This window comes from Anser brachyrhynchus, assembly GCF_964034855.1.
Source record: "Anser brachyrhynchus genome assembly, chromosome: 1".
In the NCBI taxonomy this organism is placed as follows: Eukaryota; Metazoa; Chordata; class Aves; order Anseriformes; family Anatidae; genus Anser; species Anser brachyrhynchus.
In genome coordinates, this window is record NC_137694.1 from 107,695,509 (window position 1) to 107,714,453 (window position 18,945).

The following is an 18,945-nucleotide window of genomic DNA, read 5'->3' on the forward strand; positions in this document are numbered from 1 at the left end:
TGTAACTGTATGTTTTTCTGCATGGATAATTAGAATCTAATCAACATTTCACCGTCCGTAATGAGATGGTGATATCAAGCTCCTTCTTCACAGCTCTGTTAGCAGTGTGCCATGTGTGCCAGCGCTGTGAAGCTAACTACAAGAAATAAATGTGTGTTATTTGCTTTGTAAAGCAAGTGAATAAGCCTATCACTGCTTGGGGAAGATGACAGCCTTTCATGAGGGCAGGTATTGCAATTCCCAGTACATCTAGAACAAGCTAGTGTCATTTTAATTGTGTTTTTACTCAGCCAGATGGAAAAATCCAGGTGTTAGTGAAGGGGGCGGTTATAACTAATGATCTTTAATAGCCAAATAAGCACTGCCCAATGCCATTTTACAAACAGAACTGTCACCTTTCTGATGGCTCGTTTTTGTAAATGTGTAGGTCTTATTTGTCTGAGAGCAGTTGTTATTCAGAAATAACCCATTCAGTTCCTTGTCCCCAAAAGCACTTGGCAACACAATAGCATAAATAGCAAATGCTGGTATATAGAAACTTGTTCAGCAATAAATAAACCAAAAATCAATTCCCATGGCTATAAAGAGGAAAATAAGACCTGGAATAGACTAAGACAAATGCTTCTTGTGTAGCTCCATATTCTGCTCAATGGTACTGAACTGCAGTGTGAACAGTATAATACAGTATCTTTTCTTACAACTTCCCTCTTCCCATTTTCTTTCTGTGCATTAATTCTAGAGATGGGTGTTTGGCAGGTGTCTGAGGCCTCTATCATCATCTTTGATTCACAGAATATGGAATGGTTAATAGCCGAAGACAGACGCATAGGTAGCATCTATAAAATGACAAGTAAATTCTTTCCATTCTTTCTCAAACACAGGCCAAATAATCTATCATTTTTACATGCTAAAGCATAAGAATTTGTCAAGAAACAGATTCTATTATGAAAATTATTGTAAAAGTTCTGGGTCATAGATAAGCTTTGCTTAAGAGAAGGACAGCCTCTCTTAAGAAACTTCACTTATGTGATAATGACCATATGATAGGCACACGGACTATCTGCCTGTACAAATACCTCCCTGAAGTACAACTACTTAAAAGACAAATGACCCTCAAATATTTTATATAAATACTTAAAGAGAACTCAGAATCTTTGAAAGTTTTTTTTCTTGTTTGTTTTTAATAAACATCACTTTAGAGAAACTGTATTATGACAGTTAAGGTATAAACCCTAATTCAGGAAAAAAGCTGTACATCAATGAGTGACTATTCTCTCTGCAGACTTAGATATGAAGAGGGTGGGAGGAAAAATGTACCTAATGTACCAAAAAAGATTCACCAAAAATACAAATCGAATTCAGTAGACTGGATGGATACAAGCATGATGCAGTAAAACATGAACAACAACATATCAAAACATGACCAGCAGCTGAACCAAATCAAAATATGACTAAATGCTGCAAGGGATAGTTGACATGATGTATTAGCTTTGAATCAAACTGTGACTAGGAAATTTTCGTTCCTTTTAGCCCAACCTGACCACATTCTAAAGTGGGACTTGTTGTGGAACACCCTCTGTCCTGCATGCTGGTTACAGAGCCCTTGAGGTCAATGTGCTCACACACACAAGTTTAAGACCAAGCCTGGACTGCCTAACACAAGCAGAGAAATATATCTAGCCAGTGGAATGTTTTGGCTAATTTGCATTGACTTCCATCATGCTATTATTTCATGATCTCTTTCACAGAAGTCCTTATGTCTTTGTTACTTTATTTTCAGAGGCCTCCATCAGCCTCATTCTGGCCTTTGGGATTCTGGTTAGTGTTAAATGTTCCACATTTCTTTGCACCAAATGTTCCTCTGCTTTTTCTGCTGAATCCATTATCTAGTGAAGAAAAAAGTCAGTATGAAAACAGGGGACTTCCTATAGCAGGCTTTGTACATTCCTTTGTTCGCTCTTTACACATGCTATGCACAGTCACCTACTGTTCCTTGCAAATCTAGGTGAACACTGATGGTAGCTGAAGTGAGCCATGGACTGTAGGTTAGTTTATTAGGTTCAAGAGGAAGGGAGATGGGATTTACCAGCAGGGAGCTTGTCTTTTATCTGGGATTACCAAAACTTCAAGCTGAGTCACGTTCATTACTCAAAATAACCTTTGTGCCCTTCTTGGCCAATGGGTTGTAGATGGGACTGAGCCTGTGCACTTAGAGAGGTGACTCTTTGAGATGGGTACTCATTAGTAATTTTTGTCCTCAGTGACATCATCATAAATTCTGTCATGACGGACCTAAAGGAAATTACTGATTCTGTTTAATGAGGCATCATTATTAAAACATAATGGAGGCATAATTGATCAAAATACCAGCTGAATATTTGCTTGCTCCTCCTTTTCTCAAAGGAGATTTTTTCTTGCAAAATTACCTGCAGAAATGGTTTAACTAAGTATCAAGTATTTGAACTAAAGCTAGATTTGGCTCAATGTTACCAAAACATTCTATTATGGAACTGCTGTGTGACACCCAAGGATGAAAACTGAGCCATATGAATGCAATGGTGGTTAGCACTTCTTAGAGCAAGTACTGTACCCTTGCTTCCTTCAGCCACAGAGATGGTGAGACAAAGTGAGAGAAAAGGAATTTAAATCAGATTCTCTGCAGTAGGCAACTGGAATTGCTAAGGCTGAGGGAACAGGGCCAGAGTTTTGTTGTACGGCTGGTATATGCAGGAAAGGGAGAAAAACATAAACACATCCAGGTTTGCTCTCTGAGGAAACTGGGGAGACCTAACCTTCCAGTTTTGCAGTGCAAGAATGGGAGGGAGAAAAGGGAACATTCTGTCAATTAATTGTTGCTTCAACATAGCACTCTTCCCTCAACAGACTTATTAGAGCTCTGGTGTTGATGAGAAGTTAAGATGTGGGTTTATGTCAGCAAGCCAAGTGCATGTTTTTGCTTTTCTCTATGCCTTCTGACTGGGATCTGAGCTGCCCTGCTTGGGAGAGTGAAGGTTGCTCTAGGATTAAGGAGCTAATACACTCCATGCAAAGAAGGGTCTAAGTACTCCACCTTCACATCTACAGATAGGGTGGTTTGAAACATCAACTTGTCTGAGCATCTGTAAGGGATAACAGTGAGAATGAATTCTTAGATCTTATTAATTGCATTAGTTAGATCGTTAGTCTCTTCTTCAAGGGAAGACTAAACACATTTACATCTTTTTTTTCTTTCTGGATGTGCTGTGATGAAACAATGTTTTCTTTCAAGTTTGTTTTTTCATCTCAGACAGCCTAGGGCAAACTGTGTGGAAGGGTTGCAAAAGCCTAACTTACTATGTAAAGTGAATAAATATAGGTATCTTATTCTGATTCATCCAATAGACTTGCTTTCAAAATTATTTCTATTCTGCTGTGATAGGAAAATTGGAATTAAAGTAGTGTTGAAATAGCAAATGTTGCTTTAGGATTAACAGTAGGGTGTTGACTGCCATAAAGATGTTAGAAAAAGTTGAAATAGCCTATAGTTAATGTTTCCATACTTATCTCCTATACAGCGTGGTCCGTTCTGTCATTTTCACTAGCAAATTGTTTCTGCTTTGTAGTTCATAAAATAGTAGTGAGACAAAGCTGTAAAAAATGAAGCTTGAAAGCTTGACATCTCAGCATGCTCTGAGAAGAGCACTAAAATGTTAACTGATTTGCCAGCTGTTAATGCACAACTGCAGATTTCCATTAACACGTTGAACTAGCTCCACAACAGCAGATGAAAGTCTCCTTTAAAAGAAGAAAGAAAAGATTCATAGAGGGTTATTACCTAAACACAGGAACTAAATTAACTGGAACAAAAAATATTCACAGCTTCTTCCAGAAAGCGTACTACTCTGCATCAGACTTCATTCACGCAGGTTAGGTCTTAAACACAAATATTTCTTAGTTGCTTGCTGTTTTCTGTTTTTGTTTTGATGTATATTCTTGTACAAATGATCAGCCTGTAAAGATGAAACTCTTTTTTAATTTTATTTTATGCGTATGTGTGTGTAGAGGGCAACACATGAAAGGGCACTGGAACAGCCTACCTAGGACAGTGGTCACAGCACCAAGCCTGCTGGAGTTCAAGAAGCATTTGGACAATGCTCTTATACACATGGTCTGATTTTTGGATTGTCCTGTATGGAGCCAGGAGTTGGACTTGATGAATCTTGTTGGCTCCTTCCAACTTGGGATATGATTCTATGAAAGAGAAGTAACTTAAAAGTTAGCTTGTATATGAAGTTTCACTTGTTCAATTTTTTAGTTTTATAATACAGAATTTTAGAGTTAACAATGCACAAATATATGCAATAACAATATTGTCTACAAAAAATGGTTCAGATCAGTCTGAATTATATAGAAATAATAGCGTACAAATCTTCACACACAGATTTTCACTAACCATTTTAGATAAACCCTTGGGTATGGGCTGGGCCTTTACTTCTGTGTTCTGGATGGTGCCAAGAAGGCTCCCTGCACAGGGTGCATTAACAGTGCCAAGCTGTTACTGGGCTTCATGAAACAGGATCATACCAAGTGCTGCAGTAGCACCTATTGTACAGTTTGCTGCCACAGTGCATGACAAGTACCCATCTTTCTCCCAGCTCCGCACAGTCCCATGTTTTTTTCAGCTTGGTGCCAGTGATGGAGCTGTTAACACTGGTCCAATATGGAAGGTGCATCATCATACAGTGCAGCTTACAGCTTATGGGCACACACTCTATAGCAGCTCAGAAATGGCACATGCTAGTTGGCACCCTAAATTTCCTTGCAGCACATGACTAGTCATCATGCACCTGACTGGAGGACAAGTACACTGAAGAAGCTTGGTCAGTTGGTCAGCAAGGACCCATTTCTCCTGTTGGAGAGGTCATTCAATTCAGGTTTTAGGGCAGTAACAGAAGAACAGGGAAAGTGCATGGGAATGGAGAGTGAGGGGGCATTTCAGGCGCATGAGAAACATAAGAGGCAGGGGAGTGGAAGTGTGATGCTATGGATGGAAAGCTGGTTCCTTTCCCATGACAGGGAGGTGCAGCAAAGGCATTGACATCTATAGTGGTCAACTCGTTTTAGTGGTTTGAACAGAAATCATGGCAGAGATATTTTGTTACCTGAATTTGCTTGTTTTGTTACCTGATTTTACTACTTAATGTCAAGGAGAACACATGCACCAAATGAAAGAGTTCTATTGGAGTTTTTCTAAAAATTGTCTAGGAAATAAAAACAGCAAGACAATGGACAAAGGAACCTCCTTAAATCTGCTTATACATCTTGAATTAAAGCTTTGAATTCAATCTTTAGTTACAGGGAGGGGTGTGGTCCAGTTCCTTATGAATGATTACCGTCTTACATAATTCAGTGCTAACCTTGCACTCTTATGTACATATGTGTACTCTGGCAATAAGCCATAGTCACCCAGTGATGAGGATCAGAATGTTGAACAGCTCCTTCCTCACTGTGCAATCCGTCCTGTCAATGATACAAAGCTCCTGGGAAAAATAAAGTTGTGTCAACACTAGGAAAATTTTAATTGCAACATTATAAATAAACGAGTTGAGCTGTGATTTCATATGCAGCTTTCATTCTTGTACTTCACTCTTTTGAGCATTTAGATTTATCACTCTGTTACTTTGATAATAGGGGTTCTTTTTAATTTTTGTTCAAAGCAGTCTTATGAAGAAACACATTATTTTATATGCATCTGTAATGAAGTGCATTCCCCTTGATTTTTCAGCACCATTGCCCAGCTAGGATTATGGCTCTTTCTACATTCAATGTTACAGAAAAAAAAAAATTGTCTGGTTTATAAGTAATTTAGATAATGTAGTTCTTATTACGTTGGTATCCTTCAGTAATTCTTATTTAGTTTGAAAAATGTAGGAGAGTTTATTTCGCAGTGGTAACAAAACATACTGGAAAAACTGATCTTTTAAAAGGTGCTTAGTTTATTTCCTTACATACTTTTTAGAACCCTTCCTGTGTCCTCCAAATAAACTCACTGGAGTTCAGTAGCATCTGATAAGTGAGCTTGCTCGTATCACATCTTGTATATGTTGAATAAGCTCTAGAGAATCTCTCTAGTTAAAGATAATTGTTTTTCCATTTCAGGAAAAGGGCATCTGCCTTTCTCAGCCTAATAACTGGAAGGAAAAGACATTCTTTCATCATTTGACTTTTAATTTTTTTATTTTTTACAGACAAAACTCTGAAGGGCAAGGGAAAACCTTTGTGAATGCAGTAGATCGAGTGCTTTTTGAAAGCACAGTAGGGATTTTTTGTGGTATCTGGATAGTACTGCGATATCTGCTAATGTCTGGAGCTTCTGTTGACTGTGTTAAGGGACTTTAGGAGTGTGGCTGCCACCTCCAGCACCTCTGGTTCCTGCTCTTCTCCTGCCTGGTCCCTGGAGTCCAGCCTGGTGCTTGGGGTCCCTGCTGGGGCTGCGGGATGCGGCTGCAGCTGTCCTATTTACAGGTTCAACCTGTAGCAAAGCTAAGCACGTGTCCCACAGACACACAGACAGGGCTGGTCACACAGACTGCTGCAGACCAGGCGCTGCCTTCAGCAGCACCCACATGTGGGTCACATGTTATAGATAAACAGATGGCTGTGTCCGCTCCTCCTGTTGTCTCTGTGAGCCCAGAAGGGCCCTAGTGAAAGCAGGTGTGCACACACACACATAGCACTCTTCAAGCTCACAAGCACACACACATTAGCAGATCCCTCAAACACCAGCAAGGCCCTTCTCTACCCAGTACCGTGCCAGGATCCCTCGAGTACCAGCACAGTCCCACTGTGTGTCTAGCACCCAGCCTGGATCCTGATGTCAGGCCCATTACCCACTTCACAGGTCCCATACTTACCAGCTGGCCCAGCTTGAAGCTCACTTTACACACTCATCCCTCATCTACACCACATCTGCAAGTCCCCTTGGGCATACCAGCACTGAACGTCTGCCCTTGCCCTGGACCCAAGGCCTCTGGTACTTGTTGCCTGGTTCAGCTTAAAGTTTGCTGATGAATACATGTGCACACCCCACCCACAGTAGGCTGGGAAAGATACAGACACTTGCACTCCCTAGCAGCTGTCACCAGGCGCACAGGTTGTGACCCGTGGCCCCACTCCAGCTGCCAGCATGTAGCCCTGCACTCGCCTCACATTAGTCCTCCCCAGAAGCTGTTTTTTTGGGATGTGCACCACTCCTGGTGGTGGTGGTGGTCGTGGCCTGGCTGGGAGATGCTGCCTGCTCCAGGAGCTAGTGCTGAAAGCATACCTATACACAGGACAGAGAGTGAGAATACACAGAGAAATAATTAAGGAAAGATTTAATAAGAGGACAGTACAGACTGCGGTCATGAGGTGCAGGATTCAGTCAGGGAAGCATACTGACTGGCCCCATTTTACACATGACTAGCTGCTTTTATACCCCGTTCTGTTCCCTCCTTGTTCCTCCCCAGTCACTAACCCTGCACAGTCCCTCCTCAGTGTGTATCATCCCACTGACCCCATTCCCCCCGCCCCCCCCCTCCAACATCCTGGTCCCCCAGGTTTGCATCCTTACCAGTTGGTAAGTCCTGTTTACATGGAGTTTCTCAATTGCCCTCCAGCTGTGTCAGACAAGTATTTTTTTCTTGTCTTTTCCTCTATTACATTTGTCTGCCAGGTTTGTGCATGTATATTGTTTATGGCTTCCTCTTTTTTTTTTTTTTTTTGTTATTCCTTTTTGCACTGAAGAAGTAATTGATCATGTACCCTTAGAGGAACCGATGCTGTCTTTCCACATACACCTAGAGGTTGTATTTAGAGATGCTATAGCGGAGAGTAGCTATGAAGTCCTTGTGAAAGCAGCCTCTCAAGGTCAGATAGCAGAACCAAGAATGTGTTAGCTTCTTCCTTCCACTAAAATTGAGAAGTTAAACTTTTTCCTGGTCAAATAGTTTTGATTACCAAATAGAAGTGGAGTTGGCCCGTTTCTATGAAATAGATAGAAAAAGCCACCTTCCAAATCTTAGCTTTAACAAAAGTACCTGATGGTACAGTCATTAAAGAAGATAACATTTTTTCTAGAAGTTGGTGGGAGTTTTCAGTTTCTCAGAGACAGTTTAAGAAGCCTTGGGAAGAAAGCCATAGATTCCTATGTACTAGTGGGATATGAGCTATGTTAAATTCAAGCTAAGTTTTCCAGCAGTGTCTCTGTATCACCTTCCGTAGTCCTTCCGTAGAGGGGCTCAAGAAAAAGTCTGCTCTCCTTCTGCATCGCTGTATTCATGCTATTCTATACTTTTTTCTTCTTCTTCTCATTTGTCATATTTTTTAATATGCTCACCCACCTATTTTTTATTATATTTTTTTTTTCAGGTCAAAAGGTGTGCTATGGTGACTTCAAGCGTTCTTGTTACAAGATAGCTTATTTCCAGGACTTGTCTAGACGTGTGGGTTTTCAGGAGGCCCGCCAAGCTTGTGAAATTGATGGCGGGGCTTTACTGAGCTTAGAAAGTGAAGCTGAGCAACAATTAATAGAGAACATGTTGCAAAACCTCACAAAGTCAGGCTCTGGGATTTCTGATGGAGATTTCTGGATTGGGTTGTGGAGAAGCAGTGATGGACTAGCCACCTCAAGCGCTTGCCCTGACCTCTACCAGTGGGCTGATGGAAGTATTTCACCATTCAGGTAAGTCTGTAAAACTGCTTCTTGAGAAGGTTTCATGGAAAGAAAAGGAGGGTGAAATGCCTGGCAAGTCTGTAGAGAAAGAAGCAGAAAGACTTGCTGCCCCATGAAGTTAACAGCATGACTCCTTAAATTCTCCAAAGGAGAGCTGGCAGCAAGGGTTTTTGATTTGAATCTGTGGAAGGATGGCATAATGTAGGTCCAGTCTAAAATTGTCCTTACTCTCATTTCAGACAAATTCTGCAAGACTGGCCACCTTAGATCAGGCAGGCAGCCAACAAGTAAATTAATAAGTGTTATTTAATTCAAATCATTCTGGTTTTACCCTGTCTTTTGAAAAAAAAAAAAACACTTTAATTTTCTGAAGAAAAAGGCCAGAACAACAACAGCTCACAGGGGCAGGTAAGAGTCAAATAGGAATGAAAATGGGCAAGAAAGCAGCAGAATGTTATGTCTGCAGTGATGATTTTGGCCAGATTATTATTATTGTTAATATTTTTAAGATCCAGATATTTGTAGCCCAGGCCCTAAACTCCTTTCACAGAGGTGTTGTGGGAAATGCAGCTTATCTTTGAAGATGGTGGGGCCACTGGGATTGACATTTCTTCATTGATATTAACTGCTTTCCTTGATGTTCTGATGAAATTTATCATCAACATATAAAATTTTTTATTTATGTATACTGCTAGAAATTGGTACACAGATGAGCCTTCCTGTGGAAGTGAAGCCTGTGTTGTGATGTATCATCAGCCAACTGCAAATCCTGGTCTGGGAGGGCCATATCTTTATCAGTGGAATGATGACAGATGCAACATGAAGCACAATTTTATCTGCAAGTATGGCCCAGGTAGGTGACACTAAAGTCATATTTCACAGGTGGGGCCCTTTCTTAGAAAAACAATGCCTCTTGTTTTATGAGGGAAGCTGCAAATGTCATGTGGTCATACCATTAGACCTGCCCATGATACTGATTCCTTTGGCGTGTGAGTGGTGGAGTTGATATTAATAGAGGATGTAATGTATCTATTTATTGATAATTTAAATAAAACTGTCTGTATCCGATAAGAACGTTTTCAAGGTTAGCTTCACTATCACGCCTTCTCAGGTTTACTTCAACTCATTCAGTAGCTTATTCTCCATTAAGTATTTTAAATGGCCATTTTTTAATTCCTCTGCTTGCTATCAAGTACGATGACCAGAGCATCTCTTGTGCCTACAGCAAAAAATTAAACTGTCTCATACCTCTGATATTTTATATCAACGTATGTATATGAGAACTATTTCTAACAGTTCTGGCTTAAAGAAAAAAAACAGTAAGTCCAGAACAGTGGGAAAAAAAGTCTGCATTCACACATGTAGATTTATAGATACAAAAAGCAGATGCACACTAGTTCAGATAGTGATAGAAAAAGCCAGATCTTAGGCAATTTGGCTGTACTTCCAGACATGACATAGGTTCTGTATAAGTCAGCAGAGGAAATGTGAACTATAAACTAGAACACAGTGCAATCAGAAAAAGGACATGAAAAGTAAACTTACAAGTTGAGCCTGTAACAGCTTCTGCTTTTGACGGTATTTACAGTAAATGAAAACATGTTTTTCAGCAGGATCATGCAAATGTATTCAAATAATTTGTGGTGTGCTTGCTTTTCAAAAACTAAGCTGGAAGTCAGAATGCATATGAAATCCTACTCTTAGCAGCTATTTAGCCCACCTAATTCTGCAGTATTTCCTATTGTTTTCTATATTCATGATCTATCAGTGATCACAGTCTTTGGAGATGATACATTTTGTTTTAGAGATTCAGGCTATTTTCTTCCACCAGCTTTGGTGGATAGAAAATTGTGTCACTGTCTATTGTCTTAATGGTGTTAATAATAGCAATTAATATTGCAATTAAATGCTGAATACTTGGAAGGTTTGATATATCCACACATTTAACACCCCACCCTCTGTTGTTTCTTCTAAAATTATTAGTGTCTATCATTTGTCATTTGTCTTTTGGTGATTGGTGATCATGTTGGTCATACGGGCCATTGAAGGAACTGTGATCTGCAAAATTCTATCACTTCTACAGCTGATCACAATTATTTTAAAATAAGAGAATAAAATAAAATAATAACAAGTTTTATTATAAAAATAGCAGAATAGCAAAATTATAACATCCAAAAATGTAAGTTTGATTAAAAGGGCTCCGTTTCAAGTATATTTCATATCTTTAAAAACAAACAAATGTAAGTGGAATAATCATTCTACAATAGCGAACTACTTACCATTCCAGCTGTGATCTGATAAAGACTTATTAAATCCTATTGCTTTCTCTATCAGAAAAAAAAAAGCTGGATATTTTGAGTTTCCAGAAAACAAACAGATAAAAGTAACAATGAAAATGAATTTATATTTTTTTCACCATGTATAAATAAATCACTAGTGTATAATGAGGAATGTTACATCAATAAGGCAAACAATAGACAGATTATTATTGACATTATTATGTATCTAAATACACTACTGCAAAATCCTAGCTATTTACTTTCCATGCTGCTGGAATTGTGCTTGTCAGCAAAAGACTATTCTCCAGAAATGTATTCTTGTATCACATGGAAGAAAAGAATAGATGTATATGTGTATATAAATAGGTATATAACATTTCTTTCAGTACCTAAAGAAAATACCGCAGTGTAAGAAAATTACATTTGCTATCTGAAACCCAGGAAGACTTACAAAAGACCTTCCTTTTCTCTCCAAATAACAGTAATAGCTTCAACTTCAACTATTTGTAATAAAAAACGCAGCCAATTTACTAGGACTGTTATGGTGACATGTGGACATTGAATTTCACTTTTTTATCTTAGCGTGTTGTTTTTCACAACATTCCTGTCTGAGTATATGGTGTATGATACCAGTCATAGGCCAAAATGGAGAGGTTGTATGTGTTCATGATGTAGCTGCATCTGATTTTATCAGCAGCAAGTACAGAGTAGTCTTTCATTGGGCAGTCATACTCAAGCAGCAACTGCAATTCTGGTAGTCACTTTCATTTTTAAGCACTTAAGCATTGTTGCAATGTTCAGTCTGACTTTAAATCATATTGATCATTCACTGATCTTAAACTTAATTGTAGGTTGGTAATTGCAACCGCTTTTAGTTCCTGTCCAGCTCCTGTAGGTTTGATTATACAATCAAATTAAAAACTCATCTCCTTTTCTGCTGTCTAGAGTGAACAACTCAGTTCTTAGTGGTATTTTGATATCTTTCTTTATATATGGCCAAATGTAGCCAGTTTTTACCAGAGGAGATGAAATAATTACTTTTGTTCTAGTAGGCATTAATCCCTCTTTGATTTCTCTCAGCATTTTGCGTTTATCAGGACACTTGGAACTGCAGGCTAGTAGCACTATTATATTAATATTATCTTAGGATAAAGGAATGGTATTCAAAATATCATGCAGATTCTACTCCTGTGCTCATCCTTTCAACGTGAGGTCATTATTTTTGTAATCTTTATAAATTTTTTTTGTAACAATAACCGTAAGTAAACCTATAAGCCTCTGCAGTACAACTTAAAGCCAGATTTGGTCCTCCAGTTTCTTATGCATTACAAGGAATATGATACTATCATTCCTATTTTGGTAGTTTCACTTCCTATGTGATACATTAGAAACCACAGCCCATTTAGGGCTGCCCATTGTAAAACCAAATTACATGAAGCTGACATCTAACCTCAAAAACTTGAGCTTCTTTGTTATGCTTTATAGCCAATATTCTTTAGGCATTATTTTAAAAATCTGAATAAGACTTAAGCATTAATCAAGAACACTTCCTTTCTTATACTGTTTTAGTATCAACTACGTAAATGAAACTTTGGATATGTTAAGAGTTTTATTCAACACAAGAAATTAAGAGATTCAGTGATTTAGCCAATAACCTAGCAGATGCCACCAGGAAATGGAACTTCAATTAAATATAGCCCTTTTCAAAGGGGAGGGAAAAGTATGAACTAGAAGTGAATTGACACTAGTATGCAAATAATCTTTGGTAAGAAAACTAAATGCTGAAAAAAAAAAGTAATTATTGTTTTGGAGAATATATCTATTTCTGTGGTACCACATGCAAAATAATGAAAGTATCTGTTTTATTACACATTTAATTCTTTAACTATTGATTTCAAATATTGATTTAACAGACAATGTCTTAGAAAAAGAATTAGGAGACAGAGCAGAGCCAGATTACGGTAAGAAATTCTGATACACTGAATTGAATTGCAATAATAAATAACTATAAGGATAACTTACCAGACCCTCCAAAATTACTCAAGTTTAACAGACATAGCTTAGTACTGGAACATGTGAAAAATGTATCTTATAGAGACTAATAGCTACAAATATATGGCTATCATTTTGAATACTACTGGTTATAATTCTTGTTCCAGATATAAACACAATTTTTCAGTAAAGTCCTATTTACGCACTTACATGCAGCAGTTTAATCCTGGAAAAGTTTTTTTTTCCAATGTAAATGAAAATGTAATTATGATTAATTTATTAAACAACATAACAGCTATATTTTATACACACAGTTTTCCTAAAAGATCTGATATCCTTCCCAGGTATTTTTCCAACAGTGCCAGCAGGAAATCCATATGACACACAGAAACCAGAAGATCAGTATCACGTTATAGCTACTGAAACAGGTAATGTATTCATAAGAATTTAGAGCTATGGTAAAAACATTAACAGAGGACTCAGTTAATTATGAAAAACTTCCATTATTATCTATGGGAGGAAGCAATCTGTTGCCCCAGAGAGTGCCCTGAAAAAGAACACTTTTGAGTTGATTTCAAGAGTTCTGCGTGATCCTACTTGTAACTGGAAAGAAATATTTCCATGTCCCCCCCAAATTTTGATCCAAACCTACAGTTTAGCAGTCCTTGAAATCTGCACTGCTGTCTCTGACCCAGGTGAGTCTCTGTTAGGGTGTAAGACTTCACCAGCCCTCATCCAGCTGTGGAGCATTTCCTTCTAGGGCTGTGATAGCCAATGCCTTGTCTCTTCATCTCCTTCCATCTTCTTCCCCCACATGATAAACAAACATATGGTGCTTATCTTTTTATATCTGATGCCTGGGGATCACAAAAAAAGCACAAAGGAATCCTTCCTAACAGACAGGGCATGAAGTTTTCAGTTATCTGCAGATTAAGCACCATGTCATACGTCCTTAAGTACCCTGTGTTTTAATGAACACCACACAGAATCACAGAATGGTTTGGATTGGAAGGGACCTTAAAGATTGTCTAATTTCATCCCCCCACCATGGGCAGGGACAGGTCCCACTAGACCAGGTTGCTCAAAGCCCCATCCAGCCTGGCCTTGAACACTTCCAGGAATGGGGCATCCACAGCTTCTCTGGGCAATCTGTTCCTGTGCCTCACCACCCTCATAGAAAAGAATTTCTTTCTAATATCTAATCTAAATCTACTCTCTTAAAAACCATTACCCCTTGTCCTATCAATGCACTCCTTGACAAAGAGTCTCTCTCCCAATTTCTTGTAGGCCCCTTTAAGTACTGGAAGACTGGTACAAGGTCTCCCTGGAGCCTTCTCTTCTCCAGGCTGAACAACCCCAACTCCCTCAGCCTGTCTTCATAGGAGAGGTGCTCCAGCCCTTTGATCATCATCGTGGCCCTCCTCTGGACTCAATCCAACTGGTCCATGTCCTTCTTGTGCTGGGGGTCCCAGAGCTGAATGAAGGGCTCCAGGTGGGGTCTCAGGAGAGCAGAGCAGAGGGGGAGACTCACCTTCCTCGCCCTGCTGGTCATACTTCTTTTATTGCAGCCCAGGATACAGCTGGCTTTCTGGGCTGCAAGCACACATTGCTGGCTCATGTTGAACTTCTCATCAACCAAGACACCCAGGTCCTTCTCATCAAGGCTGGTCTCAATCCATTCTTCACCCAACCTGTATTTATGCTTAGGTTTGCCCTGGCCCAGATGCAGGACCTTGCACTTGGCCTTGTTGAATCTTAGGAGGTTCGCACGGGCCCACCTCTCAAGCCTGTCCAGGTCCTACTGGATGGCATCCCTTCCTTTCAGTGTGTCAGCTGCATGGCACAGCTTCGTGTCATAGGCAAACTTGCTGAGGGTGCACTTGATCCAACTGTACATATCACCAACATTAAACAGTGCCTGTCCAATACCAACCCCACATGCCAAGAGTGGTTAAATGCTTTGCTGAAAGTAGTAAAGAAGGTGCTTGATATTTTGAAAATGGTTGCCTGGGATCTTACTATAATGCTCTCAGGTACTTCATTTAGCAATTTATGTCCTGAATTATGTCCTATGCCCTGCAGTTCTTTAAGTGTGGTAGCATGGCCTTAATGCAAGGAATGGAACAACTCTGAAAAGCAACTCAGGATTTTACAGGATTACAGCACAGTATTATGGAAAGTTGGCACTACTTTTCCACATTTGTTGGCTGAATTTGAGTGAATTTCCCAGCTGCTGTTCCCACTGTTTGCAGCTCCAGAGGAACAGATATATTGATGAACTGTATTTTGAAATTTATATTACTATTTAAAAAAAAACATTCAAAGATTAATCTAACACTAACAAACAAACCCAGATTTTATCCTTGCTAGTGAAAATATGTTCAGAAGAGAACAATGGGTAAGAAAGTCTTCACAATATGTACCCTATGTGTATAGTGTTATAAAACACAGGTATATACTTATTGAAAAACAGACCCTTTCTGGAAGCTGTAAACCTCATCTTCTATTCTAGGCAGATAATAGAGTCCCAGCTTGTACCACTTCCCACTCCTTTTGCCCAGGAACCTGCAGGGGGGCATCTTCATCTCTCTCTACATTATTCTGGGACAGTTTATATACATCTTTTAAAGGGAATGGGAAGAAAACAGCAGAGTTTGTTCCTCTTGTAGTCCTGTGTAGTCAGGAAACCATAATTTAAGAGCAACTGAGTAGAGAGGTTATATTCACTGTAGAAATCATTTTAAATACTTGATTTTTCAATCACAAAATTGGAAATCTTGCACTGATGCACAAAGAAAATGTCAGAATTTAAATTGTCAAGGTATTCTTTGCATAACATTGGGGAAGTAGTATTTTATTATTGATATTGCTGAGTCATCTTTTTGGAGCTCTTCCTACAGAATAAATGCATAAATGCTTTCTCTTCCTTTCTCTTCCTTTCTCTTCCTTTCTCTTCCTTTCTCTTCCTTTCTCTTCCTTTCTCTTCCTTTCTCTTCCTTTCTCTTCCTTTCTCTTCCTTTCTCTTCCTTTCTCTTCCTTTCTCTTCCTTTCTCTTCCTTTCTCTTCCTTTCTCTTCCTTTCTCTTCCTTTCTCTTCCTTTCTCTTCCTTTCTCTTCCTTTCTCTTCCTTTCTCTTCCTTTCTCTTCCTTTCTCTTCCTTTCTCTTCCTTTCTCTTAACATAATGTATTTCTGATATTTTATTCCAGAGTTTTACTCACATGGTCAAGTGTATTTCAACATGGGAGGCATTAATGAGAACTTTTTTTGTCTTGTAGGTATAATTCCAAATCTAATTTATGTTGTAATACCCACTATACCACTACTGCTGTTGATACTGGTGGCTTTTGGGACTTGCTGTTTCCAGATGCTTCATAAAAGGTAAAACACACTAATTCAAAATGGTTCTATAATGCGGAATTCATGTTTCCATTGGCAAGCTATTCATACTGAAAGACTGCTTACATCTGTCCCCAAATATGCAAAGAACCATCTTTTCATCTATTAAAATCCAAGTAGTTTACAGCTGTTAGAGCTGAACATTCACCTTCAGACTTTTCCACAGATAAATTAGAATAGTTCCACGTCTCTCAAAGTACGTTGCCACTAGGACTTTACTTGTTTCTGAAGAAGATTTGCTGACCAATTAATACACTGAGCTACTGTCAGCCCTTTTATTTCACCTCTTCCATCATGATTACCTCCTATATAGCATCTGGGCTTCAGGGAGTAATATTGGGTCCTCAGTGATACAGGGCAAACTCAAGGACTCAATTCACTTTCTGACAAAAAGGGCCAATTGTTCTGAGAAGGACTAGCAGCTGTTTAACGATGTTTCAGTTCACATCCCATATGAGCACGATGGGCTACCAGAGCAGGAAAATTGAAAACAAAAAGCAAAAATTAGTTTTGAGCCACACGCCAGCGCAACTTTTTTTGTACATCATTTATCTGTCAAAGAAGACATATAAAGTTAAATAGATATGCATACACAGAGATGGTTCAAACAGTCATTATTATTATGCAAATAGGAAACATTTCAGCTTGTGAAACAGGATATGTTTTGATTCACACTTAAATACTTTTGACATTTTTCCTTCTCAAAATATGTTATACCAAAATATGATAATCTATATGCATTTTTTTCTGAAATAGTCTTTCTGTAACTTTCAAGGATATTTTTCATTCTGCATTCATTTCATAGAGTGTTCTCAAGTTAAAGTAGTCAGAGAAGTTTAAACTGAAGTATGTTTTATGGATAACAATTATTTTTATAAAATAAAAAGAGTAACAGATTCAGAAGCTTTGTTATCCCTATTCTCTTGAAGTGCAGAAACGCTAGCAGGGAATTTGACATCACTGTTTCAGAAAATTAGAAAAAAAGATTTTTGGTCCTTACTTTTAGTCTTTTAGTTTGTGTTTCTCATTTAACTCTTCTTAGTAATACGTCTCATTGAGAGAACTGAACATATAAAAATGGTATTATGAAGTCTGCTGTATAAAATAGATTGTGTCTTAATGATACACATTTCCCTATAAAGAAAAGGAAAATGCATGCTTTCCAAACTCTTTATGGCAGGCAAATTCAGGCTTGTGAAAGGCTGTATCCAGACCTTGGCAGCTGGGCTATAAAAGGTTGGCAACTCAAAGAAAAAATAATAAAAAAGGAATCTTATGTACAACAATAACAATTATATAAATAATCTAAATCTGGAACACATGTTATAATGGACCTGGATTTATTGGTAAGTATAATGACATATATGTTCATACCTTTTCTGGAAGATTTTTCTCCCTCTGAAAAAGGATTGTGGAGGCTGAGGCTCTCAAATAGTCTTAGGAAGACAATGAGAGATTCATGGCCCACTGAAATCAATAGAAATAGTAGTGTTGACTTCAATGGGCTTTGATCAGGCCTTTGATGCTATAGCAGTTCATACAGAATTAACTAATCTGAACTTCCAAGAAGTAAATATTGCATGATACAGGTATTGGAAATTCATCTTGGAAGATTGTGCTGTTAATTTATTGGTTTGATAGACTAAATGATACAAAAATCAGGAAGAAAATAGATTTGAACCAGAACAAAAACATTTTTAACCAGAACAAAAACATTTTTTTAGACTATTCATTTTGAGTTGTACTAAAGCTTTTAATAGAGGAAGACAAAATCTTTTTTTTTTTTTTCATTAAAATTCATCTGTATTCTGGTATCATCAAAATTTTGTTTGTATCTGTTGAAACAAATCTTTCTTTTTAAAAAGTGTTTCCATGGTTATTTTCAGTTATATTTCCACATATGATCTGCCTAACAAATCATTTTGGTTCATCCCAAGTACACAGTTCTTGGGCAAAAAACAAATCAAAGAAAGAGTCAACCACTTCGACTGATCAGCTGGACAGTGCGGAGCTTTAAGAAAGGGATTCTGTCCTGCCGGAGAAGGAGGGATCCCCAACTTTCCGAATGAACCTGATTTCTCATTCTTTTTTAGGCTTCCACAACATGGTGACCTTTCTTCTGAAAGCCACAATCCATGGCCAACCAGGACATGCCTAGCTTGAAAGGTCATGACTAATTTTGCCTGGCATTGGGCTCTTAAAGGGTAGTAATAAGGCAAAGCAAATCATCTTCCCTGTAGCTAGTAGAAATGATCAGCTCATTCATGCTTAGATGCTCTCCCTTTCATTTCTTCCAGGGAAGCAAGGAGAAACTGCTTCAAAGACCCATCTCCATTATCATCTGAATGCCTTGCAGAAAGTTTAAATTCCAACCTGGTATATGTCTCAGTTTCTATGATTGCATTTGATGGTCAAACCAGCAATATGCTCAACCTATTTATTGCACCTTTCTTACTAAAACCTGTTTCCTGAACCATTTGTATAGCTGCTGGAAATCAGTGAAGATAAGCTTGTATTACACAGCTAAAGTTCTGGCCCAAGTTATTTAGAAATTGTTCCTGCTCTGTGGCAAGAACTCTCCATTCA

General features: G+C 38.5%; 1 protein-coding gene across 7 annotated transcripts in view; it reads left to right on the top strand.

Moving 5' to 3' along the window:
- Window positions 1–18,945, top strand: part of CHODL (chondrolectin) — a 32,235-nt gene that overhangs the window by 7,537 nt on the left and 5,753 nt on the right. For 2 of the 7 annotated variants that reach the window (XM_080564795.1, XM_080564797.1), the window contains exons 2-6: window positions 8,389–8,701; window positions 9,388–9,545; window positions 12,885–12,932; window positions 13,308–13,391; window positions 16,239–16,341. In XM_080564795.1, coding sequence (XP_080420921.1) covers window positions 8,389–8,701; window positions 9,388–9,545; window positions 12,885–12,932; window positions 13,308–13,391; window positions 16,239–16,341 — 706 coding nt within the window. Of the gene's footprint in view, window positions 1–8,388; window positions 8,702–9,387; window positions 9,546–12,884; window positions 12,933–13,307; window positions 13,392–16,238; window positions 16,342–17,539; window positions 17,706–18,452; window positions 18,526–18,656; window positions 18,736–18,945 lie in introns of all 7 variants that reach the window. The other 5 variants (XR_013941467.1, XM_080564799.1, XM_080564798.1 and 2 more) reach the window with 5 other exon arrangements.